The 20,779-nt window shown below is 39.6% G+C and overlaps 1 protein-coding gene across 4 annotated transcripts in view; it reads right to left on the bottom strand.

Annotated features, from left to right (window-relative positions):
* Positions 1-20,779, bottom strand: part of LOC131063948 (tetratricopeptide repeat protein SKI3) — a 167,273-nt gene that overhangs the window by 127,566 nt on the left and 18,928 nt on the right. For 3 of the 4 annotated variants that reach the window (XR_009111186.2, XM_057997943.2, XM_057997941.2), the window contains exons 2-3: positions 17,934-18,471; positions 17,487-17,757 (exon numbers count right to left, since the gene is read on the bottom strand). Coding sequence is in view for 3 of the 4 variants with exons in the window: in XM_057997943.2 (XP_057853926.2) it covers positions 17,487-17,757; positions 17,934-18,471 (809 nt within the window). In the remaining variant the exon portion in view is untranslated. Of the gene's footprint in view, positions 1-17,486; positions 17,786-17,933; positions 18,472-20,779 lie in introns of those variants that run through there. The other variant, XM_057997944.2, reaches the window with a different exon arrangement.

Genomic DNA, 20,779 nt, shown 5'->3' with positions numbered 1-20,779 from the left:
CTGTGATTTCAAATGGGAGATTGGAGATATCATAACTCTCCTCAGCAGGATAATGGGCCTTGAACATTCTAATGTTTTTGAGCCATGGATGTACCAGTTTATCATGTTCATAAGGCAGTCTTATCATATATCATGGGGAGAAGTCATCACCGATGCCTTGTGCGAACAACTTCCAACAGTCCCTACCACCATGACTTTCTACATGAATTCATACTTGGTGTATTTGGCAGCGTCACTCAAACATTTCCCTGGTCTTTCTACCAAGAGTGACCGCTCGCTTATCCGGTATGGGAATACTATGATCAGTTGCCTTTGAGACCCAGCAGATTGCATTTCAGAAGAGTTCAAGATGCATTCTTCGGTTACTTCATGTGCCAGTTTGACATAACTCTGAAGAACAAAAGGATGTCAGATGAGGCATGGGAAAGGGTGAATGAGTATGGATGCTTGTTTCTTCAATTCCCGACCTTACCTATATGAGAGCCGGATGCTATAGTGGGCAGCCATACATGCTCCCTAGATATCCAACTGATAAGATTATTCGGATGGAGTTGGGAAGACAGACCATGGTTGTCCACGCTCATCAGTCCGTCAGACATAAGGTTGGAATGGGGATCTCTACAACAAACCCATTAAAAATTGGCCGGTATTCTCTTGTCACATCCGTCAAAGCCAAGGCTATGGAGACCGGAATGCAGGAAATTAAGCTCAAAAGGTTTAAGTCCAGAGCTAATTTTGATTACCGAGATATGAAGGAGAAGATCAAAAAATCCTTCGTGCACGTGCATCGCATTGAGGATATCTAGGTAGATCTGTCACATCCGTCAAAGCCAAGGCTATGGAGACCGGAATGCAGGAAATTAAGCTCAAAAGGTTTAAGTCCAGAGCTAATTTTGATTACCGAGATATGAAGGAGAAGATCAAAAAATCCTTCGTGCACGTGCATCGCATTGAGGATATCTAGGTAGATCTGTAATAACCCCTATGTCATCACCTGATGTAAAGTTATTTAATAATGTAAGGATATAAATCAACTAAATAAGACTATCATTAAAACGATAAAACAAATAATATATTAAATAGAGGAAATATATTTAATTTATTATAATAAAGAAAATGTTATTTAATAATTAATATATTTAAATGAAATGATACTTAAACATTTAATATATTTAAAATGAAATGATATGTAATATTTAATATATTTTAATGAAATGTTATTTAATATTTAATATATTTAAAATGAAATAATATGTAATATTTAATATATTAAATATTACTAAAAAGCATGACGTAACACTTAAATCCTAACAAGCCGATGACCCCTTTTTATATTATACTAGCCTGGTTACTTCCACACGAAGTGGTGCGTGGGTAGGCTGTGGTTACCCCGCACCCCTTCATGCAGAAGGGGACCCGTGGAGGGGTACAACCCTTCACGGGATATATAAGGGAGCAGCAACAAGGGGTTAGGGGAGGAGGACGAGAGGTAGAGAGGGGAAAGATTCAGAGAGCAAGACTTCTGCTACGGACAAACAGGTAAGGAATATGTGGAGTGTTATATTAAACAATAGAAGTATAATAGTTAATGCGTATATATTAATTAATGTGTAATGCTCATTAATATATATCATTAAACCAGGGTAAGGGATATGTTGAGTGTTGTCTAGTGAATGTATATATAATAATTAACGCGTTAATGCTCACAAGTCATTAAACATAGGTAAGGGATATACTGATGTTAATTGTTGTATAGTAATGTGTATATATTAATTAACGTGTTAATGCTCACTAATATATATAATAAAGGAATGGGATGATGATAATTGTTGTATACACTAATTTACACCCTAGGAAGGATTATGTAATACAAATGTAATTAATGAAAATGTAATGCGTATGTTAAAGATGGTAAAGCACATTTGATATATATAAGTCAAAGAATACATTAGGAATCCATGTTAACATAAAGAGGTGGATTATGAACTGAAAATAGTACTAAAGTGTCAAAATGAATTATTAAGGTAAACACATGTTGGAGGCTATAGGGGGGAAACTCCCTTAGTCTAAGGGAGGGATTATGATATCCCTAGGACAGTATGTATACTAAACACTGATATGCATATGTATGGCTTGGTTGATTAAACTCAACCAAGAAAAGACGGATCTGGCAGGTCCCCTCTAAGGACTTGGATGATGGAGGCATCACCCAAGGCAAGGAATAGACAAGGGTCTTCCTTGGATGGCTTGGGTGTAAGAGGTTACACCCAAGACAGGATTCGAACTCATCTTCAGTTTCTTGGAGGGCTTGGGACCAAGGGGTTCCAAGAAGGCGAGCTTCACGGCCGCCTAAAGACATACTTTCGTATGGCATTCGTATCCTTTTTATTAGATTAAAATTATGATTATGTTAATTAATTATTTTAAAGTTAGATTGCAATTTAAATTTGATATATATTTATATGTTTGTTGTATTCTAACAATCTGTTTTGTAGGATAGTGATCTCTAACTAGTAGGGACATTACAAGATCTTCGTACAAAGGTTGAAGTTTTGAAGATGGATTACTGCAAGCTCACTGTTGAGCAAGTTGTTGATTTGAACTTGGTGGATATTCCACAAGGGATGATTGATGATGGGCATGTACTTGATCCTGAATACATTTCACGAAGGGTTGAGGAAGCTCCACTTCCTTCAATCCAATGGTCACACAAGGAGTGCATACCCATCCTTGAGAGATTTCAGCCTATCTTGGCTAACACCAACGCTTGGCTGAAAAGTAATGGTGTTAGACTCATTAAAATCAAGGTTGGAAAGGAAGATGATTCTACTGGGCCTCTTGGACGTAAGTCTGAGATTCAGGTTGACAACAAGGAAGGTGCATCATCTTCGGGCACAAGGATCAAATTGCGAGATAGTCGGGTAGTAGTGCTTCCTCCTGAGGAGGCGACAGTTCGTGGGAAGGAAAAGTCACGTTTCCATGTTCAGGTGATTGATATTGATAATCCAGAAGAAGGGCAGCAATCTGATGATGCTCCTAAGTTTCCATCTTCGGATTCACCTCATGAGATCCCTTCCTCAGTTTCCATTGAGATGCACCTTTCTCCTCCTGACTTAATGGTGGACGAATCTCCTCAGAATGTTGTTCCTATTTCAGCATACGAGCTACCTCCTGATCATCAACAAGAGAGTGTGTTGGAAGTTTCTGAAGATACTCCTGCATGTATCCAGCTATCGGAAATTGATACCTCCACTTCTGGTTTTGAAGAATTTATGAGGCAATCTTCATGCCCATTGGTTATTGAACAAACCGTGGTCGCCATCCAAACAGATACTCCTCCCAAGATGACCACGGTTATTCAAACAGAAACTGCTTCTCCTTTGCCTACAGCTGCTACTGAAGGAGTGTTGATGGCTTTACCTCCATGGCTTAGTTTTTTTACTCCAAAAAGGAAAAAGCAAGAAATCTCACCTGATGCTTTTGATTACCAGCAACTGAGACAGTCTAGACCCAAGGTTGCAAAAAAGGCCAAGACTATCTCCAGAGTAATTGTTGATAGCAATAAGATGAAGGTAGCTGAAATTGTTGAACCTTTAGCAGACAAGCCACTTGAAGAGATGTCAGCTGCTGATTACAAGATCACAAGGGTGGAATTGGGCAAGCAAACGCATGAGGTGGTAAAACATGATGCCCAGTATTCTGTAGCCTCACTAGTGCAGCGGTATGATGAACTTCTAGCAAAGAAAGATAAGCTAGAAGAAGAAAACCGGCAACTTGTGGCAGTTGTTCTTAAAATTACAAAACCTGTTGTTGAAGGGAGTAATCCCACAAGTTCTTCGGGTTCCCAAGAATCAATCCAGGGAGTTGAGAGAGCTGCTCAAAAGGTACAAGCACTAGAATCTTGGGTTGATCAGCTTAATAATCTATCTGCACAAGTCTTGAAGGAGGTTTTCCAAATGATGGCTAAGTTGAAAACCATTGAAGAACAATTGAACCAAGTTTCCGATACTTTCAAACGGAACTTGGAAAAGATAGAAGACAGCTTGACTATTTGGCTTAAAATTCCTCAGCAAAAGTTAAGTATTCTTCTAGAACGTCAGGTAATTCCTTCAAGAGTTGTGTACTTGGAATATCAGGAACTCCTAGAGAACAAAGCCCTTGTTCTTAAGTCACTTATTGAAGACATTGATGATGCTATGAGGCTGCGAATGGAAGTTTTTCAGGATATGGTCTCTCATTGTCAGAAAGCCTCTTGCACCATCATGGGTCATGATGGAGAATTGTTGATAGAAGGAAAGGTTCTTTCTGATCTATAGCTAAAGATCTGTCAAGAGTGGAAAAGAGAACCATTTTCAGCAGTATCCATTCAAGCCTTAGTGACTTGTCAAGGTTACCTGCTAGAAATACAGTCTTCCTTTGAGAGAAATAATGCCACAATCCTTTGTTGCAGCGATGTTATCGTGAAAACCATGATCGTGGCCAAAAATAACAATGAACCGGATCCTGATGAGCTGCAAATGATCATCCAGAAGTTCGAAGGATTCATGTCTTCACATTCTATTTTTCCAAAACAGAATGTAATTTCTTAGTTGTATTTTTCCAAAATTGTAATTTCTTAGTTGTAGTTTTTCTTTTGACAAGTTACATGTAAAAACCTTTTTGCAAGTCAAGTCTTTACTTGCACTTTTGTAATTACATGTAAGGCAACTACAAGTTGTTTTCAATTAGGACTGTAGTTGGAATAAGTCAAAGTTAGTTATTGAATAAGTCTTGGTGGTTGAGAGAATTTCTCAAGTTAGTTAGGATCCTCCCACCTTTTTCTCATGACTCCCCTCCTATAAATTCTTGAGGGGATCTATTGTAATTTTTATCTTTTAGAAAGCAAACAAAAACTCTGCCAAATTTGCAGCAAAGAAGTCTTTGAGCTTTTATGTGTAAATTGAAGGATTGAAAGGAATAGAAGAAAATTGTTTGCCCTCTCGGGTGAACAATTAAATGCAGAAAATAAATGCACAGAACATAATGGAAATATATTAAATAATCAGTCTTTGTATTAATTCAACAGTCCATGTACATCAAGTGCTATCACATTACATCTGATACAACTATTATGATGATGCCACTACGAAGGAACGGTATACAATATATAATACCCAAAGGGGTGTGACCAACCGTCGCGTCCAACTACCCTTCGGGACGACTAACTAATTGACCGCCATAACTCATTATTACCGACGACAACATAAACATAATATGATAACATAACATAATGATTATTCCCGGCAACATCATCCCCCCAAGAAAAGAAGTCGACTCCGGACGACTTCAGACAAAATAGAGATGAATGGCAAGAACTACTGACGCCAGTCGAGCCTGGAACTTATACACTTGCTGCGTCTGCGCCTGAAAACCCTTTTCTGCTACCATCCGATGCTCAAGTGCGGATTTCACCATTATTGCTTCCTTTGACATCACAGACCTCCTATGCCTAAACCAAACTTGTCTGCAAAACACGCTTTTCAGTCTCAGCCTCCACTAACTGCTACTCAAATGATACTGTCTCCCTAGCCAATTTGTCTTCGATAGCCACCCGCGCTACCCTCTCGGCATCCAACACCTTGGTACGCTGAGCTGAGTCTCATGCTACTACTGCCTCCAACCTGGTGGTCAACTCCTCCCGAGCCCTCTGTGCATCCACCACAGCAACCTCACCTCCAGTCGAGACATACTCCAAGTTCCTCAAAGCGTACCATTCCTGCCTGGAGGTGGCCACAACTCGCTGGCCCAAAGGCTAGGAGACGCCTCAAATCCTCCATCACACTCCCCAAAGGCTAATAACTAGACTGAAAAACTCTAGTGTCATACAATTGCGCGGACCCGCAACGCCTTCCCTCACCAATGCTTAGCTTCAGGCTTTCTTCTCACAGTACGGACAACCACAACACTTACTGTAACCTCTCTAATGCCCTTCGCCCAACTCCAACAAGTGTACTTTAGCTCAAAAATAAACTGGGGGTCTGGGGCAGTGCCCCCAGCAGGGTCAAGGGGCAGTGCACCCGCGGGGTCTGGGCAGCGCCCCAGCAAGGTTGAGGGGCAGTGCCCCTCGCGAGGTCCGGGGGCAGCGCCCCCGCCGCCAACACCAATTTACTACCTTCAAAACCACACGAAAGTCCATGGCGCACATCATTTTCTGTGATATTTTAAGATGCAAACACCCTTCTTCTCCACTCTAAATTTTCAATGTCCTGGCTCCAGACTCCATCAAATGATTTTTCAATCTGGTCGTCGTCGTTTTTTGTTTTGTTTTTTTTCCTCTGTAATGTCCCCGATGGCACCCCAGCCATACAACCTCCCCGTACGGTCAACAACCTCCTTACCGTACAGACACACCTCCAGCGTACGGACAACTTCCCGTGCGGTCAATATCCCTCCACCGTACGGCTATGTTTGTTTGTGCGGGGGCTGCGTGTTTGTTTGCGTTTTCTCCGCGCCTTTATTCCTTGCGGCAATGGTGGTTTCCACCGCACGGTGGTCCACCGTCGGTGTTGCCACCGTACGGTGGTTCCACCACACGATGGTCCACCGTCGATGTTGCCACCGGTGGTGGTACGATGGTCCACCGTCGATGTTGCAACACCGGCGGTGGTACGGTGGTTCCACCACACGATGGTCCACCGTCGATGTTGCCACCGCACAATGGTTCCACCGTCAGTGGTCCCACCGCACGATGGTTCCACCGCCGATGTTGCCACCTTGCAATGGTTCCACCATCGGTGGTCCCACCGCACAATGGTTCCACCGTCGGTGGTCACACCGACGGTGTTGCCACCGCACGGTGGTCTCACCGCCGGTGTTGCCACCGCACGGTGGTCTCACCGCCAGTGTTGCCGCTGCACGGTGGCTCCACCGTGGCTTTCTCTCTCTCTTTTTTTTTTTTTGGTTCCAGTCGTACGGTCAACTATCGTACAGACCCGTACGGTTGTAGACTTTTTTTTTTTTTTGCTAATTTAGTTGTCTAGAGAGTCTTCGGCTCGGGTCCCCTGTCTCTAGGATCGCCCTTCATCCTTTCTGGTTTTCGTCCGCCAAGAGTCTCCTGCGTTGGTCCCGTGCCTCTCAAGTCGCCTACCCGGCCTCTCGAGTCCCCTTCCATCCTCTCGGGTGTCCTTCCGGCCTCTCGGGTCCCCTGTGCGCTTCGCGTGGTAGGGTTTCAATTTGGACCCGTTGGTGCCAAGTCTATTTTCAATGGCCATCCAAAGACCTAGAATCACAGATTCTACAAGGACCACGGTCTCCTTCTCGTACATAAGAAGAAGAAGAATAATAAAGATTTTGAAAGCTGCGGCCTTCCACACAGGGTTCCAATCGTTGCTGACACAATTGATCTTCGAATTATCTACGTCACCGAGGTTTGGAGTGTCTCCCTTCCAATATTCTATGTATTCTGGCAGGTACACCTCCTCTGTTACTTGCTCTGGTTCCTCTACTTCGAGCCTGTAGCTCTGGAACATTTCATAATCCTCCATCTGCCAATGGAAGAGCCCGTTTAATGACCCCGTCTCATCCTCGGAGCACTCTCCTGGTTTGAGAATCCCTTCGTCGTTGGGCTCCCTGCAGCCTCGTCCTTCGTTCCTCAGGTTGCCTTCTCCTTCACCCTCTGATTCCGAAGATGGTACCAGTTCCTCGCCGACGACCTGGGTCCTTAGATCAATGGTGTACTTCCGCCCCCCTTTCTCCATAGAAAGGGTGTTCTTTTCCCAGTCGTGGTTCACCTTTGCTATAACCAACTACCCTCTGCCTAAGATGGCGTCGTACCCCTTCTTCTTGAGTGGGATTACCACAAAATCTAGTATGAAGGGTTGCGTGCCGATGGTGACCGGCTGGGCCCTCAGGGTGCCGAGTGGCTTGATGTCGTGCTGGTCTACACCTACCAAGTTGAACGTGGGTGGCCATAGTGTTGGCTTCCCCAGCTTCTTCCACGTATCCTCTGGTAGTACATTCACCCCCGAACCTCCGTCCATGATGGTGTCCTTGAGGATAGCCCCGAGAATTCCCATCACTACTACAGCAGGATGCTAACCACTATTTAAGGCCAACAACATTGGGTCAACCGAAGGGCTGACCGGAACTTCTACCCGTGTGGCACGCAAAGGTGCCTGCGCAGTGGTTTGTATGGAACTAAAAATGGCGGTTCTTAACTGTGGCATTGTTTCTAGAAGGTCCTTTACCCTTATAGGTACTTCCATCTGCAGTACTTGCCCAATGATGTTATTTTCAGCTTTCGTACGGGATGATGTACTCGCCACCTCGTTGTCTCGTCGTTCGGCCGTCATCTCACGTTCAATATCGGCCTTCGCCTCCCGTAGTCTCTCCTTCTCTGTGCGGGGATCGGGATAGGTTGCCTTCTTCGCCTGCGCGCGAGTGATTGCCAGCACTTCTTTGTCTTCGCCCCTCTTTTCAATATTGAGCAGATTCACCCCCTGCTTAGGGCAGTGTGTATCATCGTGATCACCGGGGCCACACCATCTACACAGGCTCTGAGGGGTTTCAGTATTCTGGCACTCCCAAGCGAAGTGCCCCCATAGGTTGCAGGCCCGACATTGAATTATTGGCCGCCCCTTAGCATCATACTGCACTCTGCTCCGATTGTTGTTGTTGTTGTTGTTGTTGCTTCTCCCTCCCCTTCGGTTTCCTCCATAACCACTAGATGAGGTAGTGGCGTCAGCTTGCGGCTGGGTGGAGCCTGCTGACCGTGAGGGTTGCTCTTGGGCGAAGAATACCTGGTTCCCTTTTGTTTTCATGTTGTAGGGGCATTCTTTGACGACGTGTCCCAACATCTGGCAAATTTCGCAAAATGCCCTCTTCGGGCAGATGCCCTTTGTGTGACCACCTTCCTTACAATCAGTGCACCACACGTCTTCATTTTTGCTCGTGCTTCCTTTCATGTTCTTAAATTCCTTCAACATACGGTGCATATCCTTTTGAAGAGCTTGCACCTTCTTACTTGATGATTCGTCACTAATGCTTTCTCCTGAGGACTCCTCTTCTCCAAAGGACTTGTTCTTTTTCTTCTGCGATGTTTTGTCTTCACTTTCCAAATCCATCGCGCGGTTGTATGCGTCATCGTATGAAGTGGGCGATACAATTTTCATCTTCCTCCGCAAGGATGACCGCAACCCTTCCACGAACCATCTCTTCTTTAGTCCGTCAGCCGACTGGTTCTCCATCTTCCCCAGTAACTCCTTTAACCGTCGGCTGTATGTTCGCACTGTTTCATGCTTTCCCTGCTTTGTGCTTAATATCTCCGCCACAATCTCATTATCATCTCGAAGGAGTCGAAACTCCTCAAAAGCTTTCTGTAGGTCGTCTCATGTTCCCACCTTTGTTTTATCCACATCAGAGTACCAATCAATGGCTACTCCTCTCAGGGTGGCAAGGAACTGCACCACCCAATCCGCTTTGTCAACTACCCCGTTGGCTGACCATATTGTCTCACACGTACGACAGTGTTGTACGGGGTCATCGTTGCCATCTCCATTGAATTTAGGCAACTTCTGTTTGCCCGCCATCGATGGGGGTAGTCTTCCTGGAGGTGGTTGTGGCTGCGTCTGTGCACCGCTCCCTCCAGCGCCGGTGGTGTGTCCTGCGTGGGTGACTGGAGGTACGGTGGTTTGCCTGCTGTGTGTGGCACTTGCAACAGTACGGTTGTCCTCCCCTCCGTTGTCACCCGCACCCACTCCTGGCTCTCCTTGGTGATCCTCACTCCGTGGTGTAAGGGATAAGTTTCTAAACTGATCCCAAGTCTCCTCAACTAGATTCCGCCGTAACCTCGTTTCCTCCAGAAACTCTTCGTGGCTCCACGCCCTACGGTGTTCTGGCGACGCGTAGAAATTTCCGTCAGCCTCTGCACCCTTCGTGACACCTCCGTGGTTCCCTTCGGGCCACCCTTCGGCAAGTCGTCCTTTGGCAAGTTGCCTCAGCATCCGTCTACGTTCCACTTGCTGTTCCAGAATCAAGGCCCTTTGCGCGGCCTCCCACTCGTCCGTTTCTGCTTTTTTATTTCTATCTTTATTCAATAGGTTGGGCATTAAGTGTCGTACATTTCCATAATTCACAATGCATAAACCAAACCACGTGTTTATTAATTCATTTCGTGAGATACAACTCGTGTCAATGACACTTTTATTTGAATATAAAAAGTTTAAGGTTCAATTCCCTCCTGGCCTGGCGCCATCCCGTTCCGCTTCCCATCGGCTATTTTCTTCGAACTGTTGAAGAATTTGTTGGCGTCGCTCTTCCTGGGCAATCTCCTTCAGGCGAACTTGTTGTTCCAGCGATGCCTATGCAAGCAACCGGGGAAGATGGTTCATCAACCGATTTACCACCGGACTCACCTCCAACGCTGTCCACAAGGCACTTGGTGGGATTTCCGCCTCTGTCGCCTCTCGTCGGACTTAGGTCTAGATGGCTACCTGGAGCAGAATTGAGAATTCTCTCGTTGCGGTGTCCTCTCCTGTGTAAAGTTTTGTTTGCGCGTCGTCGGCCTCTGGGTTTACCTCACCAACGGGTAGGCCCATCGTGTCCGTGCGCCATCCGCGTCTTCCGTTCCCGAGTACGTCTAGGCAACGGCGCTAAATGTTTGCCCTCTCGGGTGAACGATTAAATGCAGAAAGTAAATGCACAGAACATAATGAAAATATATTAAATAATCAGTCTCTATATTAATTCAACAGTCCATGTACATCAAGTGCTATCACATTACATCTGATACAACTATTATGATGATGCCACTACGAAGGAACGGTATACAATACATAATACCCGAAGGGGTGCGACCAACCGTCGCGTCCAACTACCCTTCGGGACGACTAACTAATTGACCGTTGTAACTCGTTATTACCGACGACAACATAAACATAATATGATAACATAACATAATGATTATTCCTAGCAACAAAAATTACTCAAACTTTGAGTCTTTGTGCTACATTCTTGAGTTTGTGTTCCAAAATACATTTCTTGTAAGTGTTTCTTTGAGAACTTAATCAAATCTGATTTGCAGTCTTTGGTGCTGCAAGTATTTGAGGTTAATATAGATTAAAGTAAATATTTTGTTGAGAGAAGTTGAAAGTCTTTGTGCTTTCACTTGTTCATAAGAGAATTTAGAAGTAGATTTTGTGAGAAATAGTTGTGAGTCTTTGAGCTTATACTACTTCCCATAGTGAGAAATAGTTGTGAATCTTTGTTCTTGATTAAATTAGTATAGAAAAGGGTAGATAGGACTTCACATAATTAAGTCTTTGAGCTTGATATTGTTGTCCCGTCCCGAAGGAAGTGACGGAAGTCTTTGAGCTTTCAGGAAACTTCATTTCCTTTCTCTCATTTCATTTCGAAAGTTGTTACTGATGTTTTATATCAAATTGCTATCACTTTTCTGTGAAGAGAAAAGGATATTGTCTTTCTTGAAAAAAGAAGAAAGATTGTTGTCGCATCCTATTTTATTTTTAAAGGTGTAGTTAGATAGGGGGAGCCTTCCCTTAATTAGGAGAGTTTTACTCACACACTGTGGTTGAAACCACAATTTTGTATATTTCCCTAAGTGTACAAAATTTTTAACCAACACATAGGGTATGTGTTTAATAGGTAAGCTTCATATATGTAGCCCGATAATGTTTGTATATAGAATTTGATAACAATATAACCAAGACTGCAATATTGTATAACAGTAATACTTAATTCCATAACAGTGGCAAACCAGATCTGCTATGCGTCAGATCTGTCTGCCCTTTTACCAGCACCTAAATATAGTAAAAACCAATGTTTAAAGCAGTGGTAGTATCAATAAAGTATCTAAAATGTAATTAACAAATACATTCATAATTGGTTATATTATTAATATATATAGAGAGAGAGAGGGAGAGAGTAATGTTGTAATATTAATAAGGTTATATACATATACATATACATATACATATACATATATATATAATGTCTTAATTAGACAAATAACGATATTAGACAGTAAATCAGAAAGAGCTCATAAGAATTATGGATGTATGATAGATGAACCATTTATTTATTAATAGTTAATTGATTTAGCAATGGAATATCACTGATTGGATTCATGTTAAGGGGAAATGTCTCCTAATATATTTAGTTTGAGTCATAAGTATATTGAAATAGATTGATTATGGTTAAAACATGTCTAAACCTAGTAGGGGACATTACAATTGTTGTCACAGCCTTGTTGTAAAGGACAATTGATTTCATTGAAGTTATGGTGAGTTTGATTTGTTACTTTAACAACTTCCATGATCTTTACTTCTCAATTTACTTTCATGTTGATTAGATTGAATGGAAGAATTTGTTGAATACATTTGTGTGGAATCCGTTTAGTCCATACCACTAGCCTCTTGCTGATTGTAAGTGTGCCTTGTGTGGTCAACTGGAGTGATATGAGCTTAACTTCAAATTGGTATACGTCCATTGTTCATACATTAACTTGAATGGTGATCAACGTTTGATGGTAATGATTTGATTATCTTTGAAACGTCCTTTGCACTAAGCTTGTGTCAAATTGTTCAGTCTGATGGTGAGACCTCGCTCGGTAGGATTCCATCTAATCATTCATCCATCTTCTTACATTCTAGACCTTAGAATAGGCTTTCTCAACCCTTCACCTTTTGCCATTTTTTCAAACTCAAGCTAGTTTAGGATAAAACAAAGCATCACAAAATCGCAACATCAGATGATCAAGTTCCAGCGATTCAAGCATTCGACAATTCAACGTAAGTCCCCTTGTGATACCAGCAATCACATCAACCAACTGTGCTTATCCACAAGTCAAGACCTAACATACAAGAACCTTAAAGTTGTCTCAAGTGATCCTTAAGCCAATATTCAGCATTTGAGAAGCTTTGTTCAAGAGATGATAAGATACTTTTAGGTATTTTATTCTGTGTTTGCGTGTGCATGAAAAACACATCAACGGGCTGGTCATCTCGAATACTTTAAGACCTATAGGCAAGTACGAGAGAGATTTACTTGGAAGGGTCTCAAATCTAATGTTCTTCAGTATGTCAGGGAGTGCTCTGTTTGTCAGCAAAACAAGCAGGAGCATACTTACCCTGCTGGGTTGCTTCAACCACTTTTTATTCCTAAGAGGAAATGGGAATGTGTGTCTATGGACTTTATTACGGGCTTGCCGAAAGCTCAAGGGAGAGATAGCATTCATGTGATAGTTGATTGGTTGACTAAATATGCACATTTCTTCCAGATCACGACTACTTATTCAGCTGCATAGGTGGCAGATCTTTTCTTTCGTGAGGCATACAAATTGCACGAGATACCTCAGAGCATTGTCAATGATAGAGACAATGGGTTCATGGGTAATTTCTGGCAAGAGTTATTCAGGCTATGCGGGACAGAGCTCACTCTGAGTACCAATTACCACCCTCAGACTGATGGGCAGACTGAGATTGTCAATAAATGGGTGGAGGGATACTTGCAGAACTACATTTCTGGACAGCAGAAGGCTTGGGTAAAGTGGTTGCATCTTTGTGAGTATTGTTATAATTCCACTCACCACATGACTATCCAAATGACACCTTTCAGAGCTTTGTATGGCTATGATGCTCCTAGTTTTCTAGATTTATTGATGAGCAATTGCAGAGTACCGAGTGTTGGGGACCTGTTACAGGAGAACCAGGATATCATGAGAGAGCTTCGTGAGAACATTCAGAAGGCTCAAAATCAGCAAAAGCAATATGCTGATCAGAGGAGGGTTGAGCGATCTTTTGAGATTGGGGATATGGTGTATTTGATGCTTCAACCCTATAGACAAACCTCTCTTAGGAAGAAGGGCTCAGAGAAACTCAAGCCATGTTATTATGGGGCATTCAAGATTATCAGGCAAGTTGGCGTGGTGGCTTATTAGTTAGCTTTACCAACAGATAGTAAGGTTCATAATGTGTTCCATGTTTCTCGCCTCAAGAAGGCATTGGGACAACATATAGCTCCTTCTTCAAACTTACCACCCTTGGATGATGAGGGGAAGTTGATTTTAGTATCTGAGGCCGTCATAGAGACTAGAGAGCATCATCTTCGGAGGCAGGTCATCAAGGAAATTTTGGTTAAGTAGAGAGATCTGCCAATAGAGGATGCTACTTGGGAAAGTGAGAGCATTTTACAGCATCCAGCATTGAGTTTGCTTGAGGACACTGCAAATTCAGGGAGGGCGGACTGTAATGTCCCCACTCTAATCAGTTTCAGTGAGTGATGGGTTAGCCTATTATTTTGGACTCTTGTAGGCTAACATTTTGGATAGAGAGTCTCAATGACAATTCCACTTCTTCAGTTCAATCTTGGTTTCAATTCCAGGGCCTTTGCAGTCAATGTATGGGCTTAGTTGAGCAACATGGCAGTTGTGATATTTTTAGTCAAGGCACCTGGACACATGGGGGTTATTGAGTGTTGACCCCAACTTCTGACGACATGTCAAAAGACTAAATATTGAGGGAGATATTAATATTTTAGTGGTTAAGTTATTTAATTAACTTATATGGATCATAAAGTGACTTTATTAAAAATTATAAGCCACTTAAATATTATAAAGTGACTTTTATAATCACTTAAATAAAAGTTCGCCCAAATACATTTTAAAACTATGAAAGTGACTAAAATACATTTAATGTATTTAAAAAGCAACTTGGGTGTACCTTTTTGGAAATCATGCCATTTTGGGGTTATAAGGAAAAAGAAGGCAATTCAAACTCTATTATTGATTATTTGACATTGCTTGTTATTTTGCTTTGTGAAATTCTTCGACAAAGGTTTCAAAGGTTTGGCCATTGGAGAAGGAAAATTCTTTGTGGATCTGCGATTGTGAGGTTGTGAAAGATCAGCTGAATTATTGCAATTGTGAAGGCTTCATTCAAGAGTCTTATTGTGCTTCAACAGAGATTCTTTTATTCAGATATTGCAGAATTTTCAATAAAGAAAGGGCAAATTCAAGTTAGACGCCCCCAATTAGCAGCATATTTCAATGCAATAAGCAGTCATACATTTCTCCTTTGCTGGCCGTACCAATCAGACTTGGCACGTGGGGTCCAGAAAGAGGGCATTTTGTGTGGGAGGCTGGAACGCCTACCTAATTTGCAGTTTAGTTGCTCCATTCCCAACGTCTAGCATTATCAGGAGGTTTCATCTCTTTTCTGGCCTAGAGAATTCATATTCTGGATTTGTACACTCATTTTGGTCAATTTCCCAGTTTTGGCTGGCAAACTCCAGAATTCTTTATTTAAAATAAGCTGAGGACCTACGGGTATGCAATTAGCATTAGAATTATTTGTAGCAGTTATTCTATTCATAATGCAGTTGCAATTGCTCTCAATTTCATTTCAATTCAGTTTTATGTGCATTTCTTGTCTGGCAAACTTCCTATTTTTTTACCTTAAATTATCCAAAACTATTGAAAAATACAAAAACAAATCAGAATTAGCATTTCAGAGAAGTTGGAACCAGCAAAGTTCTTACAGATTTTGAGGCCATTTCTAGCTTTCTGTGTAATTGTTTACTTGGATGATATAATGGATTTTAGTAAAACTTCTAGCAAGAATCTAATGCATATTAGACAAGTTTTGTGAGTTTTTGACTTTATAAGGAGAATAAGCTAGGATTTAATAAATAGAAATCTAAAAATGCACAACAATCACTTTATTCTATATAGGACAACTGGTTGGAAATGGAGCATCGAGAATTGATTTTGAAAAAGTGGAAGGCATTTTGAAGTGGCCCAAGACTCCAATGGATCTGGAAAAAGGAGCTTCATGGTGGCTGTCAAATGATCGATTAAGATCATTCTCTGGAATGGCAGCAACTTTGCATTCCATCAGAAAAAGTATAAGCTCTTTACTTGAAATAAAAAACCAGCAAAATGAATTTATTGGATTGAAGCATAAAATAAGCAATGGACACATTCTGTTACTACCCAATTTCCAGCTGAGATTGATGCAAGCAATTATGCTCCAGAGGCTATACTATTGCAAGTAGGTAGGTCAGTAAATTATTATATAGAATTCTTCTGGGGGAAATTTAAAAGTAGTGTACATATGATAAGGAATTGTGAGTACTTGCTCAAGTGGTTACAAAAAGAAAGCAATATCTGTTTACTTGCAAATCATATCAACAGTTTTTGTGAAGAGGAGCCATACCTTAAGCAAGTCATACCATTTGCAGCTTCGTGTGTTCCTACAGCAGGCCATACATCATATCGTGAGGTGTTTGATATTAAGGGGAAGTTGCAGCATATTTGGGATAGATATTTCAGTCCAAATGTCAATCGTACAGTCTTCCTTAGTAGCTGTAACATTTTAAGCATGAATCACTGTTTTTGTAGTGTTTCTTTGATGTGCTGTACAGTCCAAAATCTGAGCCATACAAGGTTGTCTAGTGGATATTTGCAATGTTCAAGTGGTTGTACCAGCAAAGAGGGTTAGTATCATTCTGAAACAGCCATTCAGAAGTATAAACTGATTTATTATTATTATCACCAGCTGGTATAAATCTTCTACATTTAATCGTACAATTTGGTATTGTTGTTTCTTCATATTGCTCGTTAGTACATTGACATACTTGCTGATACAAATAATTTGAGTAAGATTGTTGCTGTTATAGTTAGAGTTATTTTATGAAATTTCAATTTTCACACTTAATTAAACTGGAAGTTGCTCTACAAGTTTAGAATAAATTTATTTTTATGTCTGAAAGTCTATGCCTCCAAGACATAATTAACCTATTCCATTTCCGTGTTTTCCTTCTTTGAAGAGATGTGGAGCTTGCTGCCAGTATAGTTAGCGTCCCAATCACTGTATGCTCTCACCTTACTACATCAGGATCTTGGTGATCATTAAGTGTGAGTTAATGCATTTTCATCATAAATTTGTAAAAATTAAAAAAGAATCAGTTTTAGGATATTACAGCTATAATAGTTTTAGCTGTTAAGAAAATTTGTCTGCTAGTCAATTTACTAATTTCTTAACTAAAATACCAAGACAACAGCAAGCATAGTCAATTAGTTGAATCATCATAAAAATTCATGTTGGCAAAATAACTGGAGAATTTCTATTCTAAATATAGTATCACTTCACCATCCAGTGTTGGTGAAATTCCACCACTATTCCCACAATAACACCATAATTATTATGTCACCGAGAATGTAGAAATGAAACAACTGCACATAACTCTTTTGTTTTCTAATGACATGGATTAGCAAGAAAAGCTTTTCAATAAAATAATACCCAAATTCAAATAGACTTTGGTAAAAGAATGTGTTTCTTGGTTGTCTTCTTTTCTAGGAATTTCAGAATATTTTTTGCCAAGTTGATGTAATCATCATGATCTTTTAAGTAATAAGATGCATATCTTCAACAAGAGATGTGTCAAAATTTAAGCATACTTCAAATATGTAAAGAAAAAGAGATAGCAGATACCTGTACCCAGATCTGCAATGCATAGCATAAGCAATGGCTACAAGAGATCTGCCATGTTGTGGATAGATATGAGCAAAACGTTTTCCCAACCACAGAATCCGTCCTTCCCAAGCAACTGATTTTTCCATTCCCATAGCTCCAAAAATCTGATCAGTATCATCTTCCACACACATAGTAAATGCTAATCCCAGTGCTGTTTCTGAAAAAAAGTAGGATAGCATAGCCATAGAATGCTGCATGACTTGCAATTGTGCCTTCTTGTATCTCTGTCCTGCATGAAGTGATAACTGAGCCCTTTTCTAAACTGCATGTAAAATTACACTGAATAGATCACACTTGTCATAATGTAAAACATGACACTTCTTTATACAAACATTATGCATTTAAAGAAAGTAAACCTATTTAGAAGTTTACTAACAACAAAAAACAGAGAACCAAAGAAAGCACCTCCTGAAGATTGAGCTTCTCGCATGCGATCAAGCAGAAGTTTTAGAAACATATCTTGATATCTATGTGATTGGGGAGATATGTTAATGATTTCCTTCAATAATGCTTCAACTGTACCATAAAAATGGTGTTTATCTTTCACAGAGAATGAATTATCTTCTGGAGCAATAGAACCTAGCAAAGGAACAGGCCTGCTTGTATCTATCTCAGATAATGAACAGGCAGGCTGCTCTTTTTGTGAGAGATTTATGTTAGGCTCTGGACTCGACTTTCCCATTATTACAGCCTGAGCATCTGCAAGACCACAAAGTGCTTCAAATCTCTGAGTTTCTGATACTGACACAATACCCAAGAGAGTGCTCCATGTCTGAGATGCTTTTTCATAATCATTAGATTTGGCATATGCCCTTCCAAGCCTGCATAAATAATCTGTCAGGCGTGAGTTATCATCTGTTGACTTGGCTATTTCAATAATTGACTCGCACGCCTCCACCATCTTATCCAATTTTTCAGATGTTTCAGATAACTCAACAAGTCCCTGTGTAAACAAATTCATATTAGCATATTGTATTCTTGTATTCTGGGTCTCAGTTTAGAATAACAGTTGTACATAACAAAAAATGATTTTAAAAAATATATATTTCATGTCTCTAAGCTTTCAGTGCCAGAGATGACTGTGTATTCATGGTATAACATATAAATTGTAGGATGGGATCATTCATACTAACAAAAAATAGGGTTTTTCAAATGTTGTGGTTTGGATGGTAAATGACAGGGGGATGTGAATATAAAAAGTGGAAAACATATTTATATAAATATTCATTTTGAATTAACACTCATGGAACAATATGTAATGAACAGGCCAGCGTCATTTGTATGAATCTTGTGTTAAAAACAAGAAATACAATAGGATTTTTCATTTTCATGAACTTGAATGTCATGTCCCCTCCTTGATCGTTATATATATCCTAAATATAGCAATTAAATTATTATTAATTAATGGATGTTTATTAATTTATTATTTAATTTGAATATGAAATAAATACAACAATTATTATTAATTAATTAGTTAATATTTTATTATTAATTCATAAATGTTAATTTGATATTATTATTAATTAATTGATTAATTGCAATACATCGTCGTAACGTTTATTATTTAATTATTTAACCATTACTTAATTAACTGATTAATTGTAATAACAATTAAGCAATTATTATCAGCAAATATTCAATGACCTTACACACATCCTTAAACGGATTAAGTAATACTACCATAACAAAGGAAAAATAGCCCGATTAGTATTTAGTGATGCATAGCGTTGTGTTTGGAAACACAAGGACACAACGTATCAATAAAGGGAAACCATTGCCAAAAGACACGTCCGATCCCAACAGCCCATCATTGGGCAAAGGTAGAATTAAATACCAAGCAAATCTTTTGTGGAAGGCATCGTGGGGAAAAGGAGGAAAAAGCTGGAGGAAATCACAGAGGTAAGAAAAGTCAAAGGCAAGCAATAGTACGTAGTGCATCCCTCAAGGTATGATGTATCTAAACTGCCACGTACTGTAACAACATCAGAAATTCAATACGATATAAACACTCCACTTTATCATTCTAACTTTGGTAGCATTCTTAAGGAATTAATATGGAATAGTCTGTGGACATCAGGAACATAATTAGTCATATTGAATTTAAGAAAGGTATTAATAATTACTGTAGATGTTAGACAACATATTACAGATATTAAAGATGCCTACTTTTTCAGATATTAAATATAATGAATATGGACATTGAATCTAATGAATGTAGATATTAAATATAAGGAGTGTAGATATTAATATGTATTGAATATATATATATATATATATATAACAACATAAACAATACAGATATTAAACATCAAAATGTTAAATAATATATATAATCCTCTAAGATGTTAAATATAATAAGAACATTTATAGAGAATATCGGCATCACTCAGCAACAAATATAGAACCAAAAAGTCAGCATGAATTATCAAGGAATCAGCATTCAATCAGAGAACACAACATCAGTCCTCTTCAGTAAATCACCATGGATTGGGTCAGCTCAGAACTGTTATTAAGTTACAGGCAGTAGCATCTTTGTTCTAGGTGGTATTGCATGGGGATGTGCTGAATATGTATGCTTAATATATGAAGCACGATAATGTTCTTATGCAGAACTTAATAATAATATAATTATAGGAAATAATAGAATGATTATAATTATTATGATATTTTATAAGAGCTGCTCTGCAGTAATATATAATAAATCATATAATAGGTAATCAATAAATAAGTAACTAATAAATATATAAATGATTTATAATATAATATATTTCATTAACTTGTTTATTTATATGTTCAAATCATAATAAGGATAATATATATATATATAATATCAATAAGATTATATATATATATACAAATACATATATCTATATATACATAATGTCTTAATCAGACAGATAATATTAGATTTGGTTCATGTTAAGATGGAATTGTTTCCTAATCAATCTAGTTTAAGTCATAAGTATATGGAAATAGATTAATTATGGTTAGAACAGGCCTAAACTTAGTAGGGGGCATTACATTGAACATTATTAAAACTTAAGCTTTTTAGATACCACTCAAAACACAGTTGGTTTTAATCTATTGTGGTTTCAAGTCCAACAACATGAGAATACCCATATAAGAAATTTGGTAGTATTTTTGTTAGCATTTTAGTTTCTCCCTTTCAAGACAAGTCAAGCCAGAACAGTATGTTTCGTAAAATCATTCTTCAAATTATATAGGGTAGTTAACTAAGATCTAAAACTACC

Source organism: Cryptomeria japonica, chromosome 11 (assembly GCF_030272615.1).
Source record: "Cryptomeria japonica chromosome 11, Sugi_1.0, whole genome shotgun sequence".
Lineage (NCBI taxonomy): Eukaryota > Viridiplantae > Streptophyta > Pinopsida > Cupressales > Cupressaceae > Cryptomeria > Cryptomeria japonica.
The sequence above is the reverse complement of the archived record's forward strand: the minus strand, read 5'-3'. Positions and strand labels throughout refer to the sequence as shown.